The 23,028-nt window shown below is 39.1% G+C and overlaps 2 protein-coding genes across 4 annotated transcripts in view; one reads left to right on the forward strand and one right to left on the reverse strand.

The window, feature by feature from the left end:
- Positions 1 to 3,512: 3,512 nt before the first annotated feature.
- Positions 3,513 to 22,450, reverse strand: CCDC47 (coiled-coil domain containing 47). 3 transcript variants are annotated; one of them, XM_042916279.1, is made up of 14 exons: positions 22,265 to 22,450; positions 18,002 to 18,213; positions 16,485 to 16,753; positions 15,590 to 15,697; positions 14,906 to 15,080; positions 13,178 to 13,299; positions 12,883 to 12,948; positions 10,464 to 10,565; positions 10,153 to 10,263; positions 9,404 to 9,489; positions 8,030 to 8,088; positions 7,593 to 7,702; positions 7,035 to 7,202; positions 3,513 to 5,046 (listed from the first exon to the last, which is right to left on the reverse strand). In XM_042916279.1, exons 3-14 carry the CDS (start codon positions 16,746 to 16,748, stop codon positions 4,966 to 4,968), a joined length of 1,452 nt encoding a protein of 483 aa, XP_042772213.1. In that variant the 5' UTR covers positions 16,749 to 16,753; positions 18,002 to 18,213; positions 22,265 to 22,450; the 3' UTR covers positions 3,513 to 4,965. The 3 variants fall into 3 exon arrangements, with proteins under 3 accessions (XP_042772213.1, XP_042772212.1, XP_042772211.1); XM_042916278.1 differs by having other exon boundaries at positions 18,002 to 18,216; XM_042916277.1 differs by lacking the exon at positions 18,002 to 18,213.
- The window catches only part of DDX42 (DEAD-box helicase 42), a 41,257-nt gene continuing 39,311 nt past the window's right edge, over positions 21,083 to 23,028 (forward strand). The window contains exon 1 of the mRNA XM_042916264.1: positions 21,083 to 22,019. The gene's annotated coding sequence lies outside the window, so the exon portion shown is untranslated. The remainder of the gene's footprint in view (positions 22,020 to 23,028) is intronic.

Consider the following 23,028-nt stretch of genomic DNA (forward strand, 5'->3'; position numbering starts at 1 on the left):
ATTCAATTTTACACACAGCACTTTGATGTTACCTAGTCCTTTAACATTCCAAAGCACGGCCCTCACTACTCTCTCTTTCTCTCTCTTTTTTAAGTAGGCTTCAGGCCCAGTGGAGGCCAACACGGGACTTGAATTCACAACCCAGAGATCAAGACCCCAGCTGAGATCAACAGCTGCTTAACTGAGCCACCCAGGTGCCCCTATTCTATCATTTTCAAATTAGGATGGCGCCCTCTGCAGCAGATGTTAAACTGACAAAGCAAGATGGTAGAAAATGAAGTCAAATTCTTGGCGAGTTCTTCAGAAAAGACCTTCACATGTGGTCTTTGCAGTTGAGGGTGCTAGAAAGGTCAGTGCCTTTAGAGATGCCAAGTGATGCAGCCTCACAATGAGGAATTTAAATACGGAGGCCCCGCCCACCACCTGTGGCCAGGCAGCTGTCATTTTCTTTTATTTTTACTTTTATTTTTAACATTTATTTATTTTTGAGACAGAGAGAGACAGAGCATGAACAGGGGAGGAGCAGAGAGAGAGGGAGACACAGAATCCGAAACAGGCTCCAGTCTCTGAGTTGTCAGCACAGAGCCCGACGCGGGGCTTGAACTCACGGACCGTGAGATCATGACCTGAGCCGAAGTCGGACGCTCAACCGACCAAGCCACCCAGGCGCCCCAGCTGTCATTTTCTAACTGGATGTTAATCAGGTAAGGAGGCTCCAAGGTCTCACCATCTTCATGACTGCCCACAAAAGCTAGCTAGAGAAACTTTTGGCCCAGACTTTGTGACTGTTTCAGGGAGCAAATTTCCACTCACTTTAGTTTTCCTTGCGAAAGCATCTCCTAAATCCAGACAGCTTAGAAAACCAGTGTTAATGGAAGGTCAACTTTCAGAGTTTACAAAGTCTTCCTGCTTTGCTTTTGACTTGTTATGGGCAAGTTTTGCTTTGAACTCTGCGCATCCAGTTTAAACTAAGCGCAATGGCCTCTTCAAGATAAATGATTAGAAAGGTAAGGTAAAACCAATTGCCTAGAATACTCAAGTGAGAGAAATGCTCATGATACTTGGTTTTAATAAATTGGGCGGGATTATTTAACTTGTAGAACACCTTATATGTCAAAACACATTATACATGGTGTTTGTTAGGTCCTCTGAAGAGCCATTTCAGAAGGGGGAAGAGTGGATAATGCCCACTTATAGAGGAGGAAACAGACTTGTTCAAACACTAAGACCGCACCAGGGTCCCTGCCTACAAGACCAGGGCTCTTTCCTAAAGCGGAAAACTAGCTTCCAGCTTGGCTACAAACTTTCTAAGTGATACAGTTACATGCAAAAAAAAGATGCAGAAGAAAGCTATTTGAGCACTTAAGTTCAAAATGTGATAGGAAAGCAGTTAAGAGTTCTCCCTCAAGCAAAACTGATACAATAACCTAGGCAGATGAACTATCTGATTTCCAAATGTAACTTCCACAGAACTAATCACTTAAAAAGGCTTGGGTGTCTTTTAAGTAAATAAAAGTTATACTATTTGGATAAGACCAAATAGATGAAGTTAAAGAAGGCAGTTAATTTTAAAAGATGAAAATGAAAACATAATAGCCATTAAAAGTGGTACGGTAGATGCAAGTTTCTGCCTTTTAGGAAAAAAAAAAAGTCAGTTTTCTTCTGAAATCAGTATTACTTCTCAGTTAATGGAGCTGAGAAGATGGCATTTAGCTTGTCCAAAGATTAAAACATTACACTTTCTTCCAAATGCAAATAAATCTTTTGCTGGTCACCAAACTCCAGAAACGGAGAAAAGTAATACTTTTCACTATTGTTTTAGCAGTCTGTACTAGAAGCCACTCCTATTGGGTAGAACTGCCCCCTCCCTTTGACATCCTTTAAAATCCTTCAAGATAAGTAGAAATAGGAACAGTAAGGAAAGAGAATCTGGGATAATACAGTATTTTACTCGGCCCACGAAAACCAATAAATCCGCTGTAGAACACTGCTGTAAATAATTTTCACGTTGCCTATTCCCACTGGACAGGTGGAATGAAATACCAATCAGTGTTTTCCTTTGGTCTACTTCCCATCTAAAGAAACGAGTTTCACAGCTAGTGCATGACAGGGAAATGTTCTATTACTAAGGAAACAGAAATGTATATCATCCACGCCTCATTCCAAAATACCCTGTCAGATTTTGCAGCTAAAGTTAGAGAACTCTGAGAAGATCTGCTTGGTTTCCATTGGGATAAAGGAAAGCAAAAGAGAGTAAAGCAAAGATACACCATTTGGAGAATAGTCCTAGATGATACAGAATCTGAAACAGGCTCTAGGCTCTGAGCTGTCAGCACAGAGCCCAACACAGGGCTTGAACTCCTGGACCCTGAGATGGACCTGAGCTGAAGTCAGACGCCCAACCGACTGAGCCTCCCAGGTGCTCCCTTTTTTTTTTAATTAAAAAAAATTTTTTTTTCTTTTTAATGTTTATTTATTTTTGAGAGAGACAGTGTGAGCCAGGGAGGGGCAGAGAGAGGGAGACACAATGATACCTTACATTTTTTTTTTAACATTTATTTTTGAGACAGAGAGAGACAGAGCATGAACGGGGGAGGGGCAGAGAGAGAGGGAGGGGCAGAGAGAGAGGGAGACAACAGAATCGGAAGCAGGCTCCAGGCTCTGAGCCATCAGCCCAGAGCCTGATGCGGGGCTCGAACTCACGGACCGCGAGATCGTGACCTGAGCTGAAGTCGGACGCTTAACCGACAGAGCCACCCAGGCGCCCCTGATACCTTACATTTTTAAAGTGCTATAGTTTATAAGAGAATTTTACACATTACCTCTTAGTGTTGACCTACCTATGGAGTAGGAAAGAAAATAATTACTATCCTTACTTTCTAGGAAGAGGAACAGAACAGAGACTCAAAGAGGCTAGTGACTTGCCCAAAGTCAAGGGCTTAGTATTGATTTTGCTGGCACTAAAGCCAGGTCTTTATCTTCCCGGCCAGTGCCTGTTTTGTCATTGCTAAGCGCCCAGCAATGCAGAAAAGGAGGGCTTAATGGTTTTCCAATGTGTGACAGTCAACAATATTCTCTCATTTATAGGAGAAAGAGATAATGGTGCCTTAACTAAAGAGGGGGGACTTTGAGGAGGAGCCTATTAATAATATATATGGCTCTAAAAATAGAAAACATTCTAAAAATAACTGGTAACAACTAAGGGATTAATATCAAGGCCAACTCTTTTGAAGGAAAAGCATTTCAGTGCTGACTTCCGTGCAACAGAAAGAACACTTCTATGGGCTTATGCTCTTAATAAGGCAACCCCAGAAAAGTAAAGGCGGCACTCTGAGATTTTTGTCAATTAGTTTAATATATGTCCATAGGTAGTTCATATGAATGCTTAAGTTACAAAATTAGCTGCCATGGTCCAAATGTGTGGGACTTTAAGAAAGCTTTTATTAATCAAAAGATAGCTAAGCATATCAACTTTGATTTCTAAAACCTATTTTAAACTTTGTAAAACAAGGCTAATTCTAGAATTCTATAGCATTAAAGTAATTAAATGTTATTTTTGTTATTTTAATAACTTAATTTCATGAACTGTTAAAAAAAAATATTACATTTGCATCTCCCAGTTTACACATTTCTGCATTAACTTAGAGAAAAACCCATGTGGAAAGTTTCCATGCAGTTACAAAGGCAGCAGCACATACTGTTTTCACAGCAACTCGTTATTGCCTAAGAACACACCTGTACATAAAGCATCAACAAAAAAATATCCACCCACCCCTCTCCCACCAAAAAACCCAACCTTTTCCCATCCCCAGCAAAAATTACCTGGTACAAGCAGTGACTTAAAAAATGCTTTCTTAGTAGGAAGCATTTATAAAATGCAGAAATCTGAACAAGCTAAATGCTCGTGCAGATAGATGGGCCTCTCCTCAAAGAGTTCCTTCCTCAAGAGGCAGAAAGAACTCTCAATAGTTTAGGAAAGCTCATTTTTAAAAGTATATTTATGCATATTCATGGCTATTTCTTTGAAAGAACATACCCAGCCTCAACTGTGTTAGAAATAAAAGCAGAAGGAGAAGCAAAGGGACACAGCCATACACAGAGAATAGAGCTTCTCTATGAACATCCAATAGTTTGCAACAACCAAGAAGGAGAAACATGTGTAACTTCACACAGACCGCTGATCTGATCTAGGTGAAGCAGTTAATTTTTCATGCATTTGTTACTCAAGGAAAACATACACCCACTTAAAAATACAGCATTCACATTGTCATTAGCTCGTGGTATCAGGTAAGGAAGAAACTGTGCTCCTGTACTACCTATCCTTAGAATTTTCCATGTACATGTAAGTATCCTAAACCCTATAGATATAACACTGTCATCAGCACCTCCCACCTACAAAACATACATTGAACTACATTATGTTTTGAGTCCCTGAAATTGCACTACCACATATAGTGTTCTAAATTTTACTTTTTTATAAGGTTAATGTACACACAGAAGAAAACACCAAGCAATGTTTATTGTGCAATTCCAATAGTTATTTGTGGAATCTTGGTTTAGAGTCAGTCTTCATAGCCTTTGCAACTACCCAGTTTAAACAAAAAGCAACAATCTAATTATATATCTATAAACTTCATGATATTTCTTCAAACATCAAAGCACTAAAAGCACTGATGACTTGTGTTATAATTTTAAAAATATTTTAACACTACACAAATCTTATATATTCCTTTCATAAAATAATCAAAATAATTTGGTTATTTGGACGAGAATTACAGAAACAGAGTCCTTCCCTTGCATCTATAACCTCTGTAAAACTCCAAAAACAGAACAGATGATGAAATAAGGATTTCTTAGTCACTTGGGAGTGTTTGGACTTTAAGATGAGAAAGGGACTGGTATTTTTTGTTCTCTGTGAATTCAGAGCTTCCAGGTGGCACCAGGACTCAGATCTCTGGGATGACTTTACATGGCTTTCACTTTGATTTGTTTCATTTTCATTTGCTTCTTCTCTAATTTCTTTTGCTCACGCCTCAAGGCAGCTTCCTAGAAAAAAAAAAAAAAGGGAATCTAAAGTTCTAAGCACACACAAAAAAATCAAAACTAGAATACTGACTATATTATTATTCAAAAACCGAGGCTTGTACCATAAATAACATTTGAAAAAATAGTTATAAAAATTCCTTATATCTATGGTGGTTAAAGAAAATTAGCTTGAAAGGAAGTAAAGGTAACTCAAATCTCAGAAAGAAATTAAACACTACGTTTAAGCAGCCTTAAGCAGCGTTTAAGCAGTAAATCAGAATACTGACTTTTCCTATACCAACTTAACTTTCCAACACCAACTTAACTTTTATCATCACATTTACGTGTATCTGCCAAGGATTTGTACTGCAGTTCAGAAAACCTTAAGATCTTGTTTGTTCAGGCTAACAAGAGATGTTAATTTTGCATTTCTTATTAGCATAGATGTTAAACCTAAGCACAATATTTCGATGTGTAATGTTCAAATGGGAATTTTTATCCTATTTTTATTTAGGAATTACGAGGTTAGACAGAAAGAGAAAAAGAAGCTCCAAACACATTATTTTGGTGGTAAAAGTAACTGGTTATTATTACCTGTACGGAGGGAAACCTTAGAGGCCAAGCCAAAGTATGACTTCACTGTTGGTTACTAGGGGTCACAACTGATTAAAGATTATTTCATATGTAATCTCAAACTTAATATTTTTAGAAGTTTGGGGTAGAAATGTGCTGAGAAATATACTCCCCTATTGGTATAGGATTGAGAAGATATGGAATAGGGAAAACAGAAGCACGTAGTATGGACAGTTATTGACAGTATAACAAATTACATTTCAAAGGGTGATTTGTAAAATTGGTGGTTTGGGAACTTTTGACTATGTTAGGTTTCAACATTAGATGAGGAAAAACTATTTACCAGCGCAGCAGTGGGAAGCTTGAATGTTTATCCAAACATAGCTGTGCTATTGTGTAAGTACCCCAAAGAACCGAACCATCACTGTTAACACTGCTTTTATTTTTAATGTTCATCTATTTATCTTGAGAGAGTGAGTGAGAGAATCCCAAGCAGGCTCTGTGCTGTCAATGCAGAGCCTGATGTGGGGCTCAATCTCATGACTGCAAAAGCAACGACTTGAGCTGGTATCAGGAGTCGGACACTTAACCAACTGAGCCACCCAGGTGTCCCGTTAACACTGCTTTTATAGGAAAACAAAATCAAATGAAAAATGGTGGAAAGGATAAAATGGGAGGAGGCCTGTGGTATCCTGGAGACTGTACTCAACAGCATTAATGACACCATTGCAACTGCAGTGCCACTCAGCAGCCTCACTGCTTCTTGGCAGCAGGTCTCCTTCATTTCTAAGGATTTTCTTCAGTTCTCGAGATTATTCTCATTAGAATTCACATCTCCCAGAACTTTATTCTCTCTCTTTTTTTTTGACCAGCATTCACAAGGTTTAAAATTTAGAGCTGGACTATGGCATCTTATTTCAAAAAAATGTGAGACTGTGCTGATGTTTAAAACATACCACAACCTACAAAGCTCTTGAGTTTGAGATTTTGGTTACATACAAAATAGAAAACAAAAATACAAACAAAAATATTAGAATTGTCTAATTCTATAATCAAATTAAAAATCTCATAAAACAAGATGTATTTGGACACGTGCTGGCTTCTATTAAAATTCCTAATTTCTTTCTACTTAAGTTAGGTGTTTGGCTTGAAAAATCACAGTGGAACTTTCAAAATGGGATTGTGCTGGGGAAAGGATCATTTATATCATCCTCCAGGATCACAGACTCAATCTAAGATGGTTTGAAAAGGAAGGATAATTTATTCTCCTTTATAGTGCTATCAAGTAACTAATAATATCCCAAGTACTGACAAAATGCTAAACCTTTAAGTCTGTGTACATTCCTACACAGAATTACCTTAACAGTCAATATGGCACAATAGGTATCCTAATAAATCCTAGTTTTACCACTAAGCAGGGAGAAGAAAAGTCTTACCTCCAGCCTGCGCTGTTTCTCAGGATCTTCCTCATTCATGATTCGCTCCTTCTCTGCTCTTTTCTTTTCCTCACGCCGAGACTGTGCAGCTTCCTGTCTTTGCACATGTGTTAGCTTCAGGAAGTTTTCTTCTACTCGAGCTCTGTTTTTATCTGCTTTTTGTTTGCCCTTTTCCCCAAGAAACAAAGTGTTTCATAAGAAATCCATTTCAATCCATTTCAAGTCCCCTTTAGTATTCTTTTACTTTTCTTTTTCTTAAGTTGGTTTATTTTGAGAGAGAGAGGCAGAGAAGGAGCTGTCAGCGCAGAGACCAACGTGGGGCTCAATCCCACAAACGACAAGATCATGACCTGAGCTGAGATCAAGAGTCAGACACTCAACCCACTGAGCCACCCAGACAACCGTTAGTATTTTTTTAAAAACTATTCCCATTTAGTACTTTCAAGTCAACTAGCAAACTAGCAAAGATATAATCACTGAAATCATTGCTCACTGACTCCCCTGGGGGGAAAATAACAATAAAAGGTGCCAACTTATAATAAAGGCTGTGGGTCTTACCTCTCTGTTGAGTCGGAACTTTTTGGCTTTATCGATAGAATAAATCACCATGTTCATCAAGGGTAGCAAAGCCTCCATATCCTTTGGGTAAGTGTTACCTGAGCCAGGCACTGGAAAACAAAGCCATTTGCCTATTGAGTTAATGGCAGCATTAATACTTCTGGGTCACCCAACTCCGGTGTTTTGTTTGTTTGTTTGTTTGTTTGTTTGTTTTAAATAGGCTCCTTTCTCCTTAGTGTCTTAGGCAGCTAAAATGCAGCAGGAAAAAACAAATTAAAATAAATAAAAGGATCTCTTATTGAAGAAACCCAAAAACCAAAAAGCAGGCATGGAGGTAATTTTAAGGTAAGTTTTTGTGGCTTTTAGGAGGGAACAATACTCTCCTTAAGATCGTCTCACAGAAAATGAAGAACTCAGGCTAAGCACAGAACACTTACCATTAAATGTAAACAATAGTGTCCTTTTAGTGTCAGGTAGCTTTAAAGGCTGACCTTCCCTGTCATAAAAGAAAGGCTATTTTAGAACATAAGAAAGATACTTTCCATTCACATAAGTCACTCAATTCACTTAGATGATCAGATACCTGCAAATAATCAGCACAGTATTTGGCTTGGCATCCCAAAGTTGAATAGAATCTCAAAGCCTGAAGGAGCTTTACAGATTCCCTGGTCCACTCGTCTATCTAATGGATGCATTCCCAAGTCATCTTCATTGTACACCTGGGAATTCCAGTGATGCTCCCCAGGCGGGATATATTCCTCTTACCTGGGGAGCCAGAAATGAGCTTGTATTTAAGTATGAGGCCCGCATTTTAAAGAATATGTTTACTTATTTTGATGGATTTTTATGTTTTACTTCCAACTTCTATCTTCCTATAATGAAACATCTTATTTCTGAGTCAGGGCTCAGAATAAATTTATAAATGATCTACTATAGCATACAGAATTTAGTTCCTACTCACCAAAGATTCCTTTGTAATCTTTGACTATCAACCCTCCTCTCTTCCCCCTACACATAAAAGGCTCCATGAATGTCACAATGTGATACTTTGCCCGCAGTGTTGTTACTAAGTTGAGCAAAGCAAGGATGATGCAATACTATCCAGAGGCATAAGGACCTGAATAATTTTGACACGCAACTAAAATCTGGATTAGCTTTTAACCCAACTCCATAGTTTATGAGAGAGAAGCCCCTAACCAAAAATTTAGGTCAGAACCAATTCTACACCAAGGGTAAACTTAAATGAGTACGCGCTCCTGAGACAGGATGTAATTTCAAACAAACTCGGGTCCTGAATGTGAACAATCAAACAGTATTACTCTAAAGCCAGAAACTCTTATCACATTGACAGCATCTGATAATACACCACGAAAGAATACAATCACTGAACTATTCAAAGAAGGAAGCCAGAAAGGGCCATGAACTATAAAATGCAGAGACTTGCAATCAAACATAAGTCAAACATCACAGATTCATATTAGAAATTAAAAAAGGAAAGAAAAATCTCGACTACAAAGGACAAAGAGATTAGCAATTACATTTTCTTAGTATTTGCCATTCTGTAAGATTATCATACACCTCACTGAGCGGCTGGTGCATACATTCGGTGACACACAGCAAACTGGGAGGCTTGTCTCCCATAGGTTTTCAGTTACCTTCATGACACATGCAGTCCAAGCAAAGGAAAACTTAGGATGCCTGTCATCAACTTCCCTCATTTGACAAGAAAAACTGCAGAAGCACCTTGTGGGTGTTTCAACACAGAAAGCTAGCGGGGACAGTTAATTTCAATATTTTTATCTCATACGTACTCTTGCATAATTTTTGGACCAGAGAACTGGTCTGAAAAATGAACGGATTCAATCTTGTCAGCATAGTGAGTAAGAAAGTGAACCATCTGAAATAAAGAAAAAAAAATTTTTTTTATGTAGGGTTTGATGCATTTCCCTTTTTTTCATAAAGATACTCACTTTTTAATCCTCCTTACTTTTTCAAAATGGCATTAAGGTTAAAGCTTTTAAAAAATGAAATTTAAGATAAGGGATGTCTATGATGAAAATAGCATCTTTCTTTGGTCATACCAATGATCGAATTTCTTATTGAACAGCTGAAAATACATCTCAAAATAATGTTCCAAACAAGAATGAAAGCATGAAGATAAAATCTAAAATAGTTTCAGGGGAGTCTTCATAAGCACATCAACTTGAACTTACATGAGAACTGTCTTTAAGCTACTCCGTGTTTTTAAGATACTGAGATGTGCTACCATTCCACAATCAATAGAAAAAAAAATGGACTAAATGCCATGGTGATAAAGATTAATGTTGTAGTCCTTTTACAAAAAACTTGAAAGCCACTAGCAATCCTAGGAATAACTTGCTCTTGGTTTAGAGAGATTTACTTGACTAATTAAGCTATCTTTTTTGACAAACTAATCTGTTGCTTAAAGAAGGTATTTTAATGTTTGTGAGGGAAAGGAATAGAGCATTGTCATAAAATGAAGGACTTGTGCCCTGTAAATGCTGAGGTCTGCAAATGTTATGTCTTCTATTGCATTTACCTTTGTGTCCATCATTCCCTCCGTGACTTCTCCCATCTCTGACAGGATGGCCAAGGAGTCTGGCAGTCCATACTTTGCTCCAGACTTAGGTTTGTCGCTACAGAACTCACTCTAGAGGAAAAAGTAATTGAAGATAAGACATGACATTTTATTATAAACAAACTTTCTTCCTCAAGAGAGTATGTTCTGACCTCTTTCAAAGTGGTGCTTAACGATTCAAGTGATATGATTAAATACCCTATGCCCTCAAGTTGAATGTCTATGTAATAAAGAGGGACAGTTTTACATATATTTGAGTTGGAACAACATACCAGATCCTGCATCTCCTTCTGGAGTCGCACCAAGGCTTTCCGAGTGCCAACAGCAAATACATAGGTATCCATGTCTTCATCGTTCATGGTTACTTTTATTTGCTTTAAAAACAATTACAAAACTCACCTGTTAGTTTCCTATGATAGCCCCCAAGATTCCCACCCCTTGGTGTGTACATCCTCCCCTTGAATGGGAGGAACCTGTGAAAATGATGGATATCATTCCCATGATTATGTTGTGTCGTGTGGCAGAAGGTTGCTGATTAGATGACCGAGTTAGTCAAAAGGGACTTTATCCTGGAATGATCTAACCAAGTGAGCCCTCAACTCAAAAGGGACAGGGCCCTAGTTGAAGAAAAAAGTTGAAGTGGGAAAGGGCTTATGGGGGGAACCATGTGCCAAAGACTGCAGAATGGCCGTTAGGAGCTGAATGGTTTCCAGTTGGCAACAGTAGGAAACTGGGAACTTAACAACCATGGGGACATGACTTCTGCCAACCACCTAAATGACCTTGAGAAGAGGACCCCATGCTCTAGAACTTCAAGTTGCTGCACATTTAGATTTGCTGGGAGGGCAGTACAATCCAAAGAGAGCCTGGAAGCTCTGCACACCACCTCCACCCCCACACCTTACCTGAATGGGGCTATTCCTGAATAGATTTCATTTTTAAATAATCTCCATATCCAACCATGGGTCTTGAACTCACAACCCCAAGATCAAGAGTCCCATGCTCTACCAACTGAGCCAAGGAACTCTTGATTTATAGCCAGGTAATCAGGAGTACGATGGCCTGGGACTTGCAACTGGCATCTGAAGTGCGAGCAGTCTCACGGGACTCAGATTTTTTTACTTGTGGAATCTGGCACCAACTCCAAGTATACAGTATCAGAAGTGAATAGAACTGAATTGCTGGACATAAACAGCTGGTATCTGGACAATCAGAGAATTGCTTGCTCACGTTGGAAAATACCACAGAGACAGCTAAATAGTTTTTAATAAACTGCATTGGACCAGGGAGATAAAGTAAAAAAACCTGAAGAGTCTGGTATGATAAAACATGACACTATTTGTCATGTTAATCATATTTTAAAACGTCTGGGCCAAAAATGATCAGTATTTCGAAGGGAAGTGTTAAAGTACAGAAATATAGCGAAGACCTGGCAAGATGGCAGCTATAAAAGGAAAGATTTTCTGCTTTTCCATTGTTGAGCAGAAATTACACAAAACAACACCTTAAAAAAAACAAACAAACCCAGGAAAAGGACTAAAAAATATAGAAAATCATGTTTGTTGAGGCTGTTTATCTTTGCAGAAAAAAAGGGATAAAATGATTGCTGGCTGAGGGAAAACAGATTAAATCTACCTCAGGGAAGAACTGAAAAGGATTAAAACAACACTCTAAAGAAGAGTTTCCACAAAAAGATAGCTGAAGATGCAGCAAAATTTCCTCCTTTCTACCTAATCAGATGGTAACTAGTAGGAGAAAGAATGACAGGACTCCTAACTGATGAGTCTCTAAAAATTAGTAGATTGAACCATCAGTGGCCATATTAGAAAAATTAAATGAATAAAAGATAGGTTTGCAACTAAAAATGAGACCTTTAAAATGAGTTTCAAGCCAATGACCTCCCCCCGGCCCCCCAGCAAGTTCTGTGCCCAATGTGGGACTTGAACTCACAACCCCAATATCAAGAGTCATACACTCCAGACTGAGCCAGCCAAGTACCCCAATCCAATGACATTTCAAAGTATCTAATTATATTACTTATACAGCAATTGTTAACCAAATACTGCTTTGTATTTTGACATATATGCAGCCATTTCTTGTTCTACTAGTATATATGAGAAACTATTTTTTTATATTTTGGATTCTTGTAGCATTGGGAGGCAGCACTTACTTATTGAATGAATGGAGAGGGGGGAATGTGGCATTTTTGACAAAGGACACAATCTGCAGATCAACATGTTGATTTAAATAAAGGGAAGAAGGTATACCAAACAATAAGGTCCCCAGATCACAATTTAAGCTCATTCAGCCAAAGACGTATTATTTGAAGCAAAAAATATTTGAAAAGAAACCCATCTTGCTGTCAAGATAAAAGCATACACAAGGCACAGAGTAAGACATGAGGGCAAACTGTCTGTGACAACTATTCCCCCCACCCCCCCATCATCCAGGCTGACTCAGCAAACCTACCTAGTGATACAGTATTATCTCCTTCCCTACAAAAAGCACATGTTCCCACTCCTCACAGTTGGCACCCTAAGTAGAAGGTAATCTGTTGAAATAGAAAAGGGTCCATTTTTGGCAAGGGACACAAGTTGCCTGAAATTCAAACAGAATCCAGGCAAGGAATGGAATAGACTCTAAGAAGTTAAGAATTCAATGTATACATAGAAAACTTCTAAAAATACATACCACTTGATCACTCACTGGTCTCATCATCCGGGCCAGGACATTCAGTAAGTCTTGTCTCTTGAGGAACTGAGAAAACAAGGGAATAGTTGCAACTTTTATTACTATAAAGAAAAGACCTTGAAAGGGGAATCACATGTTTTATCAAATATACTCTACATTTACCAGTTAGTAGAAAGATGATTTTTAGACCTAATTTAGTCAAAAAAGAAAGGATAAGACACTGAATTTGGCCTTGGAATCATACTGGGGAAAAATTAAAGGAAGATATACATTGTACCAGAAATTCTGTACTTACCCTCAGCTGGATAAGCATCCCTTCACAGCACACTCGACCAGAACACCACAGGTTGTAGATATGTTCATTCTCCTGGTTCAGCTTTCCTGTGCTTGTGGCTTCTTTGTTAGTTCCATCATCCCCTAGGGGTAAACCCACTTAATGTGATTCACTGAGAATGTTGGGGCCTAATCACCACATCTTCCTCCATTCTGACCCCCAAATGATCATACCTTTAGTGAAGCAATACTTTGCTATCTTATAGAACTCTTCTTTGGACATATGTTACAACAAATGGGCATCATTCCTTTTAATATTCCTTATTGTCTCCACCAAAAAAACTAGACTCCAGGGTGCCTGGCTGGCTCAGTTGGTAGAGCATGCAACTCTTCATCTCGGGGTTGTGAGTTCGAGCCCCATGTCGGGTGTAGAGATTACTTAAAAATATAATCTTAAAGGGGCACCTGGGTGGCTCAGTCAGTTAAGCCTCTGACTCTTGGTTTCAGCTCAGGTCATTATCTCACTGGCTCTGCATGACAGCAGGAACCTGCTTAGGATTCTCTCTCCTCTTTCTGCCCCTCCCCTACTTGCTCTCTCTCTTTCAAAATAAATAAACTTAAAAAAATTTTTTTTTTAAATTATGGACTCAAGATGACTTATTAATGATGATCTGATTGGAATATAAATGCCTCAGAATTAGCTACAAAATGGAGCAAAGTCAGTTTAAATGTCTGTCAAAAGTTAAAACTAACAAAAAGAAACTCCTATGCAGTAAATAAAAAGTACCATTAATACAAACTATTCACCACTCCCTCTTGTGTATCCTATGGATTAACTTTAACCAAATTTGCTTTTCCAACAGCAACATGGTAACACTGGCATTGAGTTGTATTTTACATCTAGAGAGACCTCAAATTCCAATCATTTCCTCCCTTCATTTAATCCATTAAGTGTACAAATTGCTCGACCTCACAAGGTAAAGCAGACTGACACACCAAATGAAAACACATGAGGGGAAGTGGAAGGCATTAAAGGCTGTTTCTTTTTTTCCTAATTTCCAAGTCAAAAAGTACTCTGAAATACTATGGTACAGTGGAGAGAGTACAGACTTTGAAAGCAGGTAGACCAGGTTCTAGTATCATGTTGCAATGTACTAGCTTAGACAAATTGTAACATTCTTGGACTTTAGTTCCTCTAGAAAACAGAAACTGTTTCCAAATAAGTGTTGTTACAAGGATTACATAAGAAACAATGTATGCAAAGGACCTAATATAACAAAAAGGCAATCTGCTAAAGAGCTGAGCAGATAGATACTTAGTAGGAAACAAAGTATGAAAGGTCAAACTGAGGTGAAGGTGGGTTGAGTCCACTTTACTCTCTAGGCCACACAAGTCCAGGGGTTCCTCTAAGATACTTTAGTGCGTACCTTCTCAGTGGATCCAAAACTAAAGTTCCCAGAACTTGAGGGAATTCTAAGGGATTTCTAATTTCTAAAAGATGAACTGAAAGCATTTATCAAGCTACCTAAAATGTCAAAATTCCTTACTGACTAATGAAAAATTAGAAAATTACTTCATAAATGCAATTAATTCAGTACATGCAACCTAATAAAAATGGGATCCTTGAGAAAAAAAAAGCATCCTCTTCAGCAGTCCATGAAAGCAGTTAGAGGCTTATACTGAGGGCAACAAATAGTTCTTACCAGGTGGCGTTCGAGCATGCAGCTGGTTTTGTATTGGCCCAACTTACCTACTAAGGTAAAGTTGCTCTCCAGAAGCTCTCTATGAGTGTTAAACCAGGCTTGGGCAAGGCGGCTGTTTTTATTCTTCCCGATGATATAATTCATGATGTAGGCGAGCAGACCAGTTACCATCAAAATTTCTAGATAATAACTCTCCCAACTGTTCTGGAGGTGTGCAGGAACCTAAAGATGAACAATCATTCCATTTAATGTTGGCTGAGGCTGAAGGAGATGGAGTCCATCCAACTCATGGGATAAAGGAGAATAAAAAAACCCATAAAGAGAAGTGGATAATTTAGATAACTGTCATTGATCATGGTTATACTTTGAAAAATATGCCCATTTTGTTTTCTAGGTCAGCCTCAGAAAGATTCTTTAAGGAAATGTGAGGACAATCAAACAGAATGAAAAGCTGGAAAGCCCTCTGTATTAAACTTGATTCTGAGTCCCACCCCAAATAAATCCAGTTTCTAGTCTTATCATTCCTCGATAAATAAAACTAGGAGGGCCAGAATAAGAACATAGGGGTTGCTTCTCTAGGTGTGGTTTTATCAGAAGAATTGATGACAAACTCTTTCACAGCTCCCACCATTACATCAACACCAGCTACATGTCACTAGTTATATTTCTGGGATTAATGACAACCAGATATTTTGTTGGTTAGTTTAGAATTCAGAATCCTGTATACCTACATCAACAATTGTTATTGGGTCTTTATTTTTGCTAGAAGAAGTGTCTGGTTTGTCTTCATAACCTTCAAATTCTTCATCATCATATGGCTCACTCTCCGTATCTCCCTCCTACAAAAACGAGGCACAATCTGTTTTCCCCTACAAATGTGGCCAGCAATTGCATCTCATTTTTGTAGGCAGTATTTGTAGAGGAAAACAGAACATGTAAGCAGCAGCACAGAACACAGATATTCCATGTTTGTAAGAAATGATAACTCTCCATGCATTTCTAGATAATAACTCTCCCAACTGTTCTGGAGGTGTGCAGGAACCTAAAGATGAACAATCATTCCATTTAATGTTGGCTGAGGCTGAAGGAGATGGAGTCCATCCAACTCATGGGATACAATTCCCACCCACACATGGTATTCACTACCCCTTCCAGCCAGGCTCTCCATAGGAGAAAAATACAATCCATTCTTCCATCAATGTAAAAGGTGGGAACCTACCAAAAAATTTAGAAGAGTTCCACCTACCAAACAAAAATAAAGATACCAGAGGGTAAGATATCACTCCCTAGATGTGGGTGTTACTTTTTTTTTTTTTAACGTTTATTTATTTTTGAGAGAGAGGAAGTGTCTCACTCTGTCTCTACAGAGTGAGAGCGGGAAAGGGGCAGAGAGAGAGGGAGACACAAAATCTGAAGCAGGCTCCATTCTCTGAGATGTCAGCACAGAGCCCGACACGGGGCTTGAACTCACAGACCACGAGATCATGACCTGAACTGAAGTCAGACGCTTAACTGACTGAGCTACCCAGGCACCCCTGGGTGTTACTTTTAATGTCTAGGGAAAGTGTCAGTTACAAATTTTCCCATGCTTCCACTTTCCTAAGAAATCAAGAAAAAGAACGTCACCTGGGTATCTGCATCTTCAAAATCTCCTTCTTGGTTTTCATCCTGCCCTTCCAACTCCACGGTGGTCTCATCTTCATCATCTTCAGTAGTTATCACCCGTTGAGGAGATTCAGTAATAGAATCTTCTGTGACATCTTCAAATTCAGCAAAGTCATTATCATCATATTCCACTATGTCTTCCTCATCATCAAAATCATCAAATTTGGCTTCAGAGACACTCCCAAACACCAAAAGGACAACACAGAAAGCAAGGAAGGCTTTCATTGCACCTTAAAAATGAGTTAAAAAAAAACAAAAAACAAAAACCCTTAATGGACAGCCATTCTGCACATACCAAATTTTGTAATAAAAAATATATCTATGATTCTCTCCTGCTTTAAAAAAACTTAATACTATTCATTTCAAATAGTGTTATATAAAGAGCAATGGTGAGGGTCAAGAGATCTGGGTACTAGTCTGGACTGTGTCACTACTTATCTGTTAAATCCTGGGCAAGTCGTTTAATTTCTTTAGGTTGGTTTCCATTAACACTGGGTATTAAGTTTTGTTTTGTTTTGTTTTGTTTTGTTTTTGAGAGCCTATAAAAGCTTTATATAGGAACTGGGAAGTGGTATAATGAAATAAGAATGAGATCCAACTATTGATCCATTAGCAGTAATAAATGGATAGAAAAGCTACTCATCCTTAGATCAATTTTGTGTGTATCCGGATATCTGAATATCAATAATCAAAGCACATGTTTAATATACAAAAGTTCTAGGCCCTGTCCTAAAGGCTTTACAAAAAGCAACTAACTTAATCCTCATAACCCTTTGAGGAAAGTAACATATTAACATCCCCATTTCACAGACAAGTAAAAGGAGGCAGAGTAACGCAACTAGTTACGCTAACACAACTACCAAGTGGCATAGAGCTATGATTTGATCCCAGTTATGTCTCCAGAATCCCTACCATATGAACCATTTCTCAAGTGGCTTCTCAAATGTAGGCCAGTGACTATGATTTTTATATCACTTACTTAAAGTAGTAATTAAATAAATAGAATTAAATTCATCAGTATTTCACAGCTTTCTAAAAAGAACACTAGATGTTCCACCACCCAAATAAGTTTCTGAACCAACAAATAACATGAAATCAGATCTGTGACAAAAATGTGCCAAATGATATGAAAACAAAGAGGACAATGAAATCATCTTATCAAACAGGTAAGGCTTTACCAAAAAAGGGAGAACATTTGATCTAGAGTTTAAAAAGTAGTTAGATTTAAACCATCAAATCTATTTAGGCTGTACTTCCAGTCCTCATCTCTCATCTACACACCAGCCCTATAGCACCGATTTTCTAACAGACACATCCATTTTCATGTCCTACAGACTTTTTTTCTGTACAAGGTCAAATAATAAACATTTTAGGCTCTGTGAACAACATATTGGTCTCAATTGCATATTCTTTTTTAAAACAACCCTTTAAAAATGCAAAAAAAAAAAAAAACAACCCAAAAAAAACCCCATTCTTACTTCATAGGCTATACAGAAACAGTCTGTCTCTCAGGCTGCAGTCTGCTGATTACTGCCTGACGATCATCTCAAAATCAACAGGTACCTGAATTTCTCCATTAATATCAATCCCATTTTTCCAGGCTTAACTTGTTGAAAAGAGTGAGATATCTAATCCTTGTGTTTCCTTCTTTGGTTCCCAAAGTCACCATGATAATCCAAGTTACCATCACCTGCTGAACAATCAAAGTATTATCCTAAATGGTCTCCCCATCTCAACTCGCTCCCTACTTCTCTTACCAAAAAAACTGTATCATCTTCCTAAAATACAACTTTTGTTACCTAAGAATTCAATAACCACCAAAGGCTAACAAATTCCTACAGAATATTATAAACTCCTCTGGCTTTTACTGCTTTTCAGAAGATGATCCTACCATATCTAATCAAATTACCCTCATTGAACATATCACCACATCAGATTAACTATGGCAAGAGAAGTAAAACATGATTCCTGAATAATCATAAATTTGCATGATACTTTAGCTTCAAGGATATGTGTTACAATATTATTTATGATAGTAAAAAATTTGCAACTCTTAGGTTAAACTTGGACACATACAAAAAATAAATTTACTTTTTGTCCATTAAAAATCATTACAAATAGGGCACCTGGGTGGCTCAGTCGGTTAGGTGTCCAGCTCTCCATTTCCACTCAGGTCATGAGCCCCATATTGGGCTCTGTACTGATGGTGCAGAGCCTGCTTGGGATTCCTCTCTCTCCCTCTCTCCCTACCCCTCCCCTGCTCACACACTCTCTTTCAAAAAAATAAACAAACAAAAAATCGTTACAAATGAAGCGAGAAACCATGTTGTTTTAGAAGCACATACACAAAACCAAAAAGGTTTAGAAGGACATAAATATAAGTAATTATTTTGTATAGTAAGATAATGAGCATTTTGCCTTTACTTTTTCTTTTTTTCCTATGATGTGTTTTTGTAATAAAAAATTCTCTTAAAAACTAAAAGCATGGTTCCTGCATGAAAGAAGGTGCTGCAGACTATAGAATAGCTATATTACAGACTCCTGAAATAATGTATTTTAAAGTCTGGTATAATAGAGCATTGGGTTTGTAGACCCAAGTCAGAGAAATTAGGCTAGAAAGGACAGCAGGAGCCAGATCATGATGGTCCTTATTTAAATACCACACTAAGAAGTCTGGATAATTAGAATCACCTAAAGGATTTAGGTAGGAGTGGCACTATCAGATTTGCAAGTTAACCCTGACAGCTCATATAAAGGAAGAATTGGAAAAGTAGAAGTGTTGAGATAGTCAGATAAGATTGAACTGGCAGTGGTATTGGGAATGAAGAGGAAAACAGATTTGACAGATACTAAGAATTATACATGTCAGCATACAGTGACGGGATATAGGGAATGTGGGAAAGGAAGATCTGGGTGATTCCAAATTTTGGCTTGATTCATAGCCAGACAAAGTCATCCTTGAGATAAAGAACAAAGCGGGAGGGGGAAGACAATAAATTAAATTTACTACCTGTTGAAAAGTCTGGAGTATTTTCAGGCAGTATGTTAGATGATTAACATTTATCTCTTGATTTTCACAAAATCCCTACAAAAAGTATAACTTATTTTAGAGAGGGAGAAAAGGAAGTATTTGAAATACTTATATTGTATAAGTATTGTATATAATACTTACATAAGTATTTCAAATACTTATATTTGAAATATAAGTCTGGAGTTCAGCATACAAGTCTAAGATGCAAACAGAGACGGTGCAGGAATGGATGAGATCACCAGGGAGTATTAAGAGTTAGGTTTAAAAAAAAAGCACCAGGACACCTGGGTGGCTCAGTTGTTAAGCATCCAATATCAGCTCAGGTCATGATCTCATGGTTCATGGGTTCAAGCCCTGCTGACAGCTCAGAGCCTGGCGCCTGTTTCAGATTCTGTCTCCCTGTCTCTCTGCCCCTCCCCCACTTATAAACGTTAAAAAAAAAAATTTTTTTTAAAGCACCAAAAACTCTTGAAACATATCATTACAGCTAAGAATTGGAATGGGAAAGTAAGGAATGGTTAGAAAAAAAGAAGAGACTCTGGTCAAAGAGGTAACATAGAAGTCAAAAGGAGAAGTCTATTTCTAAGAAGGAAACAGAGCTCAGTTTCAATTGCTGCAGAAAGTTCAAGTAAGATATGGACCAGAAATTTCCAAATGCTAACAATGAAATCATTATTGGCAACTGCAGGGAAGTGGTTAGGATGAAAATCAGAATGCAGGGAGTTTAGTACTAACAGGGTGAGTGGTGGCAAAAGGGAGTATGCACAACTCTTCTTTTTTTTTTTTTAATGTTTATTTATTTTTGAGAAGGAGAGTGTGAGCAGGGGAGGGGCAGAAAGAGAGAGGGAGACACAGTATCTGAGGCAGGCTCCAGGCTCTGAGCTGCAGCACAGAGCCTGACACGGGGCTTGAACCCATGCACTGCGAGATTATGACCTGAGCCGAAGTTAGACGCTTTATCGACTGAGCCACCCAGGTGTCCCGATGCACTACTCCTTCAAGGTGCTCTGGGACAGTGAATATTCTATATCTCATATTTACAACACTGTAAATTCTTTTTTTTTTTAAGTAGGCTCCATGCCCAACATGGGGCTTGAACTCATGACCCTGAGATTGAGAGTCTCATGCTCTTGTGACTGAGCCACCAAGGTGCCCCAACAACACTGTAAATTATTAAAGGAATCAGTTCAATCAAAGGTTATTGCCTAATACCTTGCAATGCAAGGCTGCTCAAGAAATATACTCAGAACTGAACAAAGTTCATAAAATGTGAAAGGCACAAATGATTTGAGAAATGCCATAAAGGACAGGCTAATCCTTTCCAATATCTGATCTTTAAGGTTAGCACCAGGGGACATTTTATGGAAAAACATAGTTGCCTTCTCAACACCAACCTCAAAAGAGGTTTGTGATGTGTCTCCAAACATTGTTAGCTTCCTTTAATTATCTTTATTATAGTCAAAATTGGAAGAAATATGAAAAAGAGTATGTACTTTGGTGGAGTTACATTTAGTTTAAAACATCAGCCCTACCATTTACAAGTCATATGATCTTAAACTAATTACTTAAAATTCCCTGTTCCTCACATACAAAAAAGGGATATCCATTCACTACATGCCTCATAGGGCTGTAGTTGCTATTACAGGAGATATGTGCCTGGCACATGTAAAGTATTCATTAAATACTAATTCTCATTATTTCCTTCCCCTGTGCCTTAGGAACACCCTTTAAGATTTAAAACCTTAACTTTTAGTGCTTCCCTTTTCAGATCCCAGTTTTATACTTTTTCAAATAGAAGCAAATAAAGATTAACATTAGCACAGTCAACTTGCTTAACTGCCAAAAAGTCTGATCATTTCCAATTGAACTTCCACTTAGAATGTTCACACCATAGAAACATTTGAAGAAAACTCAGCACTGTAACAAGCCGCCTTCAAGGTTATTTAGGTTAAAATTATCCAAGTCACTTATACCTTGGCCTTCCCTCTGAGAAGTTTCTCAGCTGCACCTGTCATTTCATTTCTCAAAAGCACAACTCCCTGCCAGGCCACCCAGTCCTGAGAGTCCTGGGGCAGGGAACACAAGCACTAACAAGTCTGGTTTGATTATCTCCTGCTAGCTCACCCGGTAGTCTCTCCAAAACTGGATCTGGACTTAAAAACCAAAGAGGAAGAAGTGGAGAAATCACTCCTTGTTGTCGTTTCAGATTAGGCCTTTCTGACAACTGCCAGACTATGAGACTTCTGGAAAACATGCAGACATTCCCGTGTCTCTTTACACCCGTTGGATAAAAAAATACTTTTATGTTAGAAATGGCCACAGAAATTGTTGCTTCTGTTAAACCACCAGGGTTTTTCCATGGAGAGTCAATTCATCCCAACGGCTATACTCCATTCTTCCTGCTGCACACTTTAAGCTTCCTGTAACTTTGCCCTTCTAGTTGGCATCTGCCCACAGCTCTGCGGGTAAGTTCTCAAAAACCGTTAAAATCACTCCAACCTCGAAGACCAAAAGAAAATGGGCTTTGGTGTGGGCAAAGCTTGTCTTTAGTTTTTAAGGTCAGCAGAGGTGAGAAGGAGCGATCCATGTCACCCTGAGCCTGACAGGGAGGTTGGGTGGGAATCAGGACCGGAGTAGGCCACGCAACTTAAAAGTCACCGCTCGGTCCGGCCCGGCCCCACCGACTAACGCGTCATGGTCCGTTTCCTACCTGTATCGGCGTCTAGAACCTAGCCAAGCGCTCCTGCAGCCGTCGTTTCTCCGCCCGGCCGCCACCTGCACGATCACCGAGATTTTTACCACTCCCGATCCCTCTAGGACACAGCCGTACCAGGTAGCTCAGTCACGCTGAGCCACTCTTCACGTACCCTCCGCTATCCGTTACGTAGAATGCGTGCGGACTGTCCGCGCCTGCGCGCAGTTGGGGAGCGGGGGCGGGACGAAGCCTCGGGAACCGCGCGAGACCTCCTCCTCCCCCGCCCAGCTGAGATAAGGTGGGGCTGCTGGGAAAATTACATAATCCCGGCCCCCGGGCCGGAACCGCCCACGCTGTTCCCAACCCTCTCCACTAGGGTTCAAATTGTCATCACTCTGAGCTGGTGCTCCGGAAGCTAAAGGTGGCCATGCTCTATGGGACCACGTGGCTAGAGGCATGCAGAGAAATGTTGCCTAGGTCGTATTTAAAAAGGACCAGAGTTTAGGGAGTCCACAATTTTATGTATAAGTGGTTTCCGCCCAAGGCCTTTTCTTGAGATTTCTAGGCGGCTATCACTGCTACGCTTTCTTCACCCGTAGGCCCACTTCTTGGGCTACAAGCACTGCCCCCCTCAAAGCATCAGTGTCTGGAGAGTGAAAGTCTGCGAGGTGTTCTGGAGCTTTAAGGTCCGGAGCCCGCGGCGCCTTCCGGGAACCGTAGCCCGAGGCTCCGCCTTCCGGCCCGCTCTCTCTGCACTGCGCATGTCAGCTTTGCATTCC

The sequence above is a fragment of the Panthera leo genome, chromosome E1, assembly GCF_018350215.1.
Source record: "Panthera leo isolate Ple1 chromosome E1, P.leo_Ple1_pat1.1, whole genome shotgun sequence".
NCBI classification, from domain to species: Eukaryota; Metazoa; Chordata; class Mammalia; order Carnivora; family Felidae; genus Panthera; species Panthera leo.

Excerpts from the sequence above, each read along its gene's own strand:
- CCDC47 (XM_042916277.1), bottom strand. The coding sequence starts at position 16,748 with ATGAAAGCCTTCCTTGCTTTCTGTGTTGTCCTTTTGGTGTTTGGGAGT. Across the intron at positions 15,081-15,589 it reads ACCCAATAACAATTGTTGAT|GTTCCTGCACACCTCCAGAA; the intron begins GTAGGTATACAG and ends GTTCATCTTTAG. Across the intron at positions 8,089-9,403 it reads GGTCCAAAAATTATGCAAGA|GGAAGGTCAGCCTTTAAAGC; the intron begins GTACGTATGAGA and ends CTTTTATGACAG.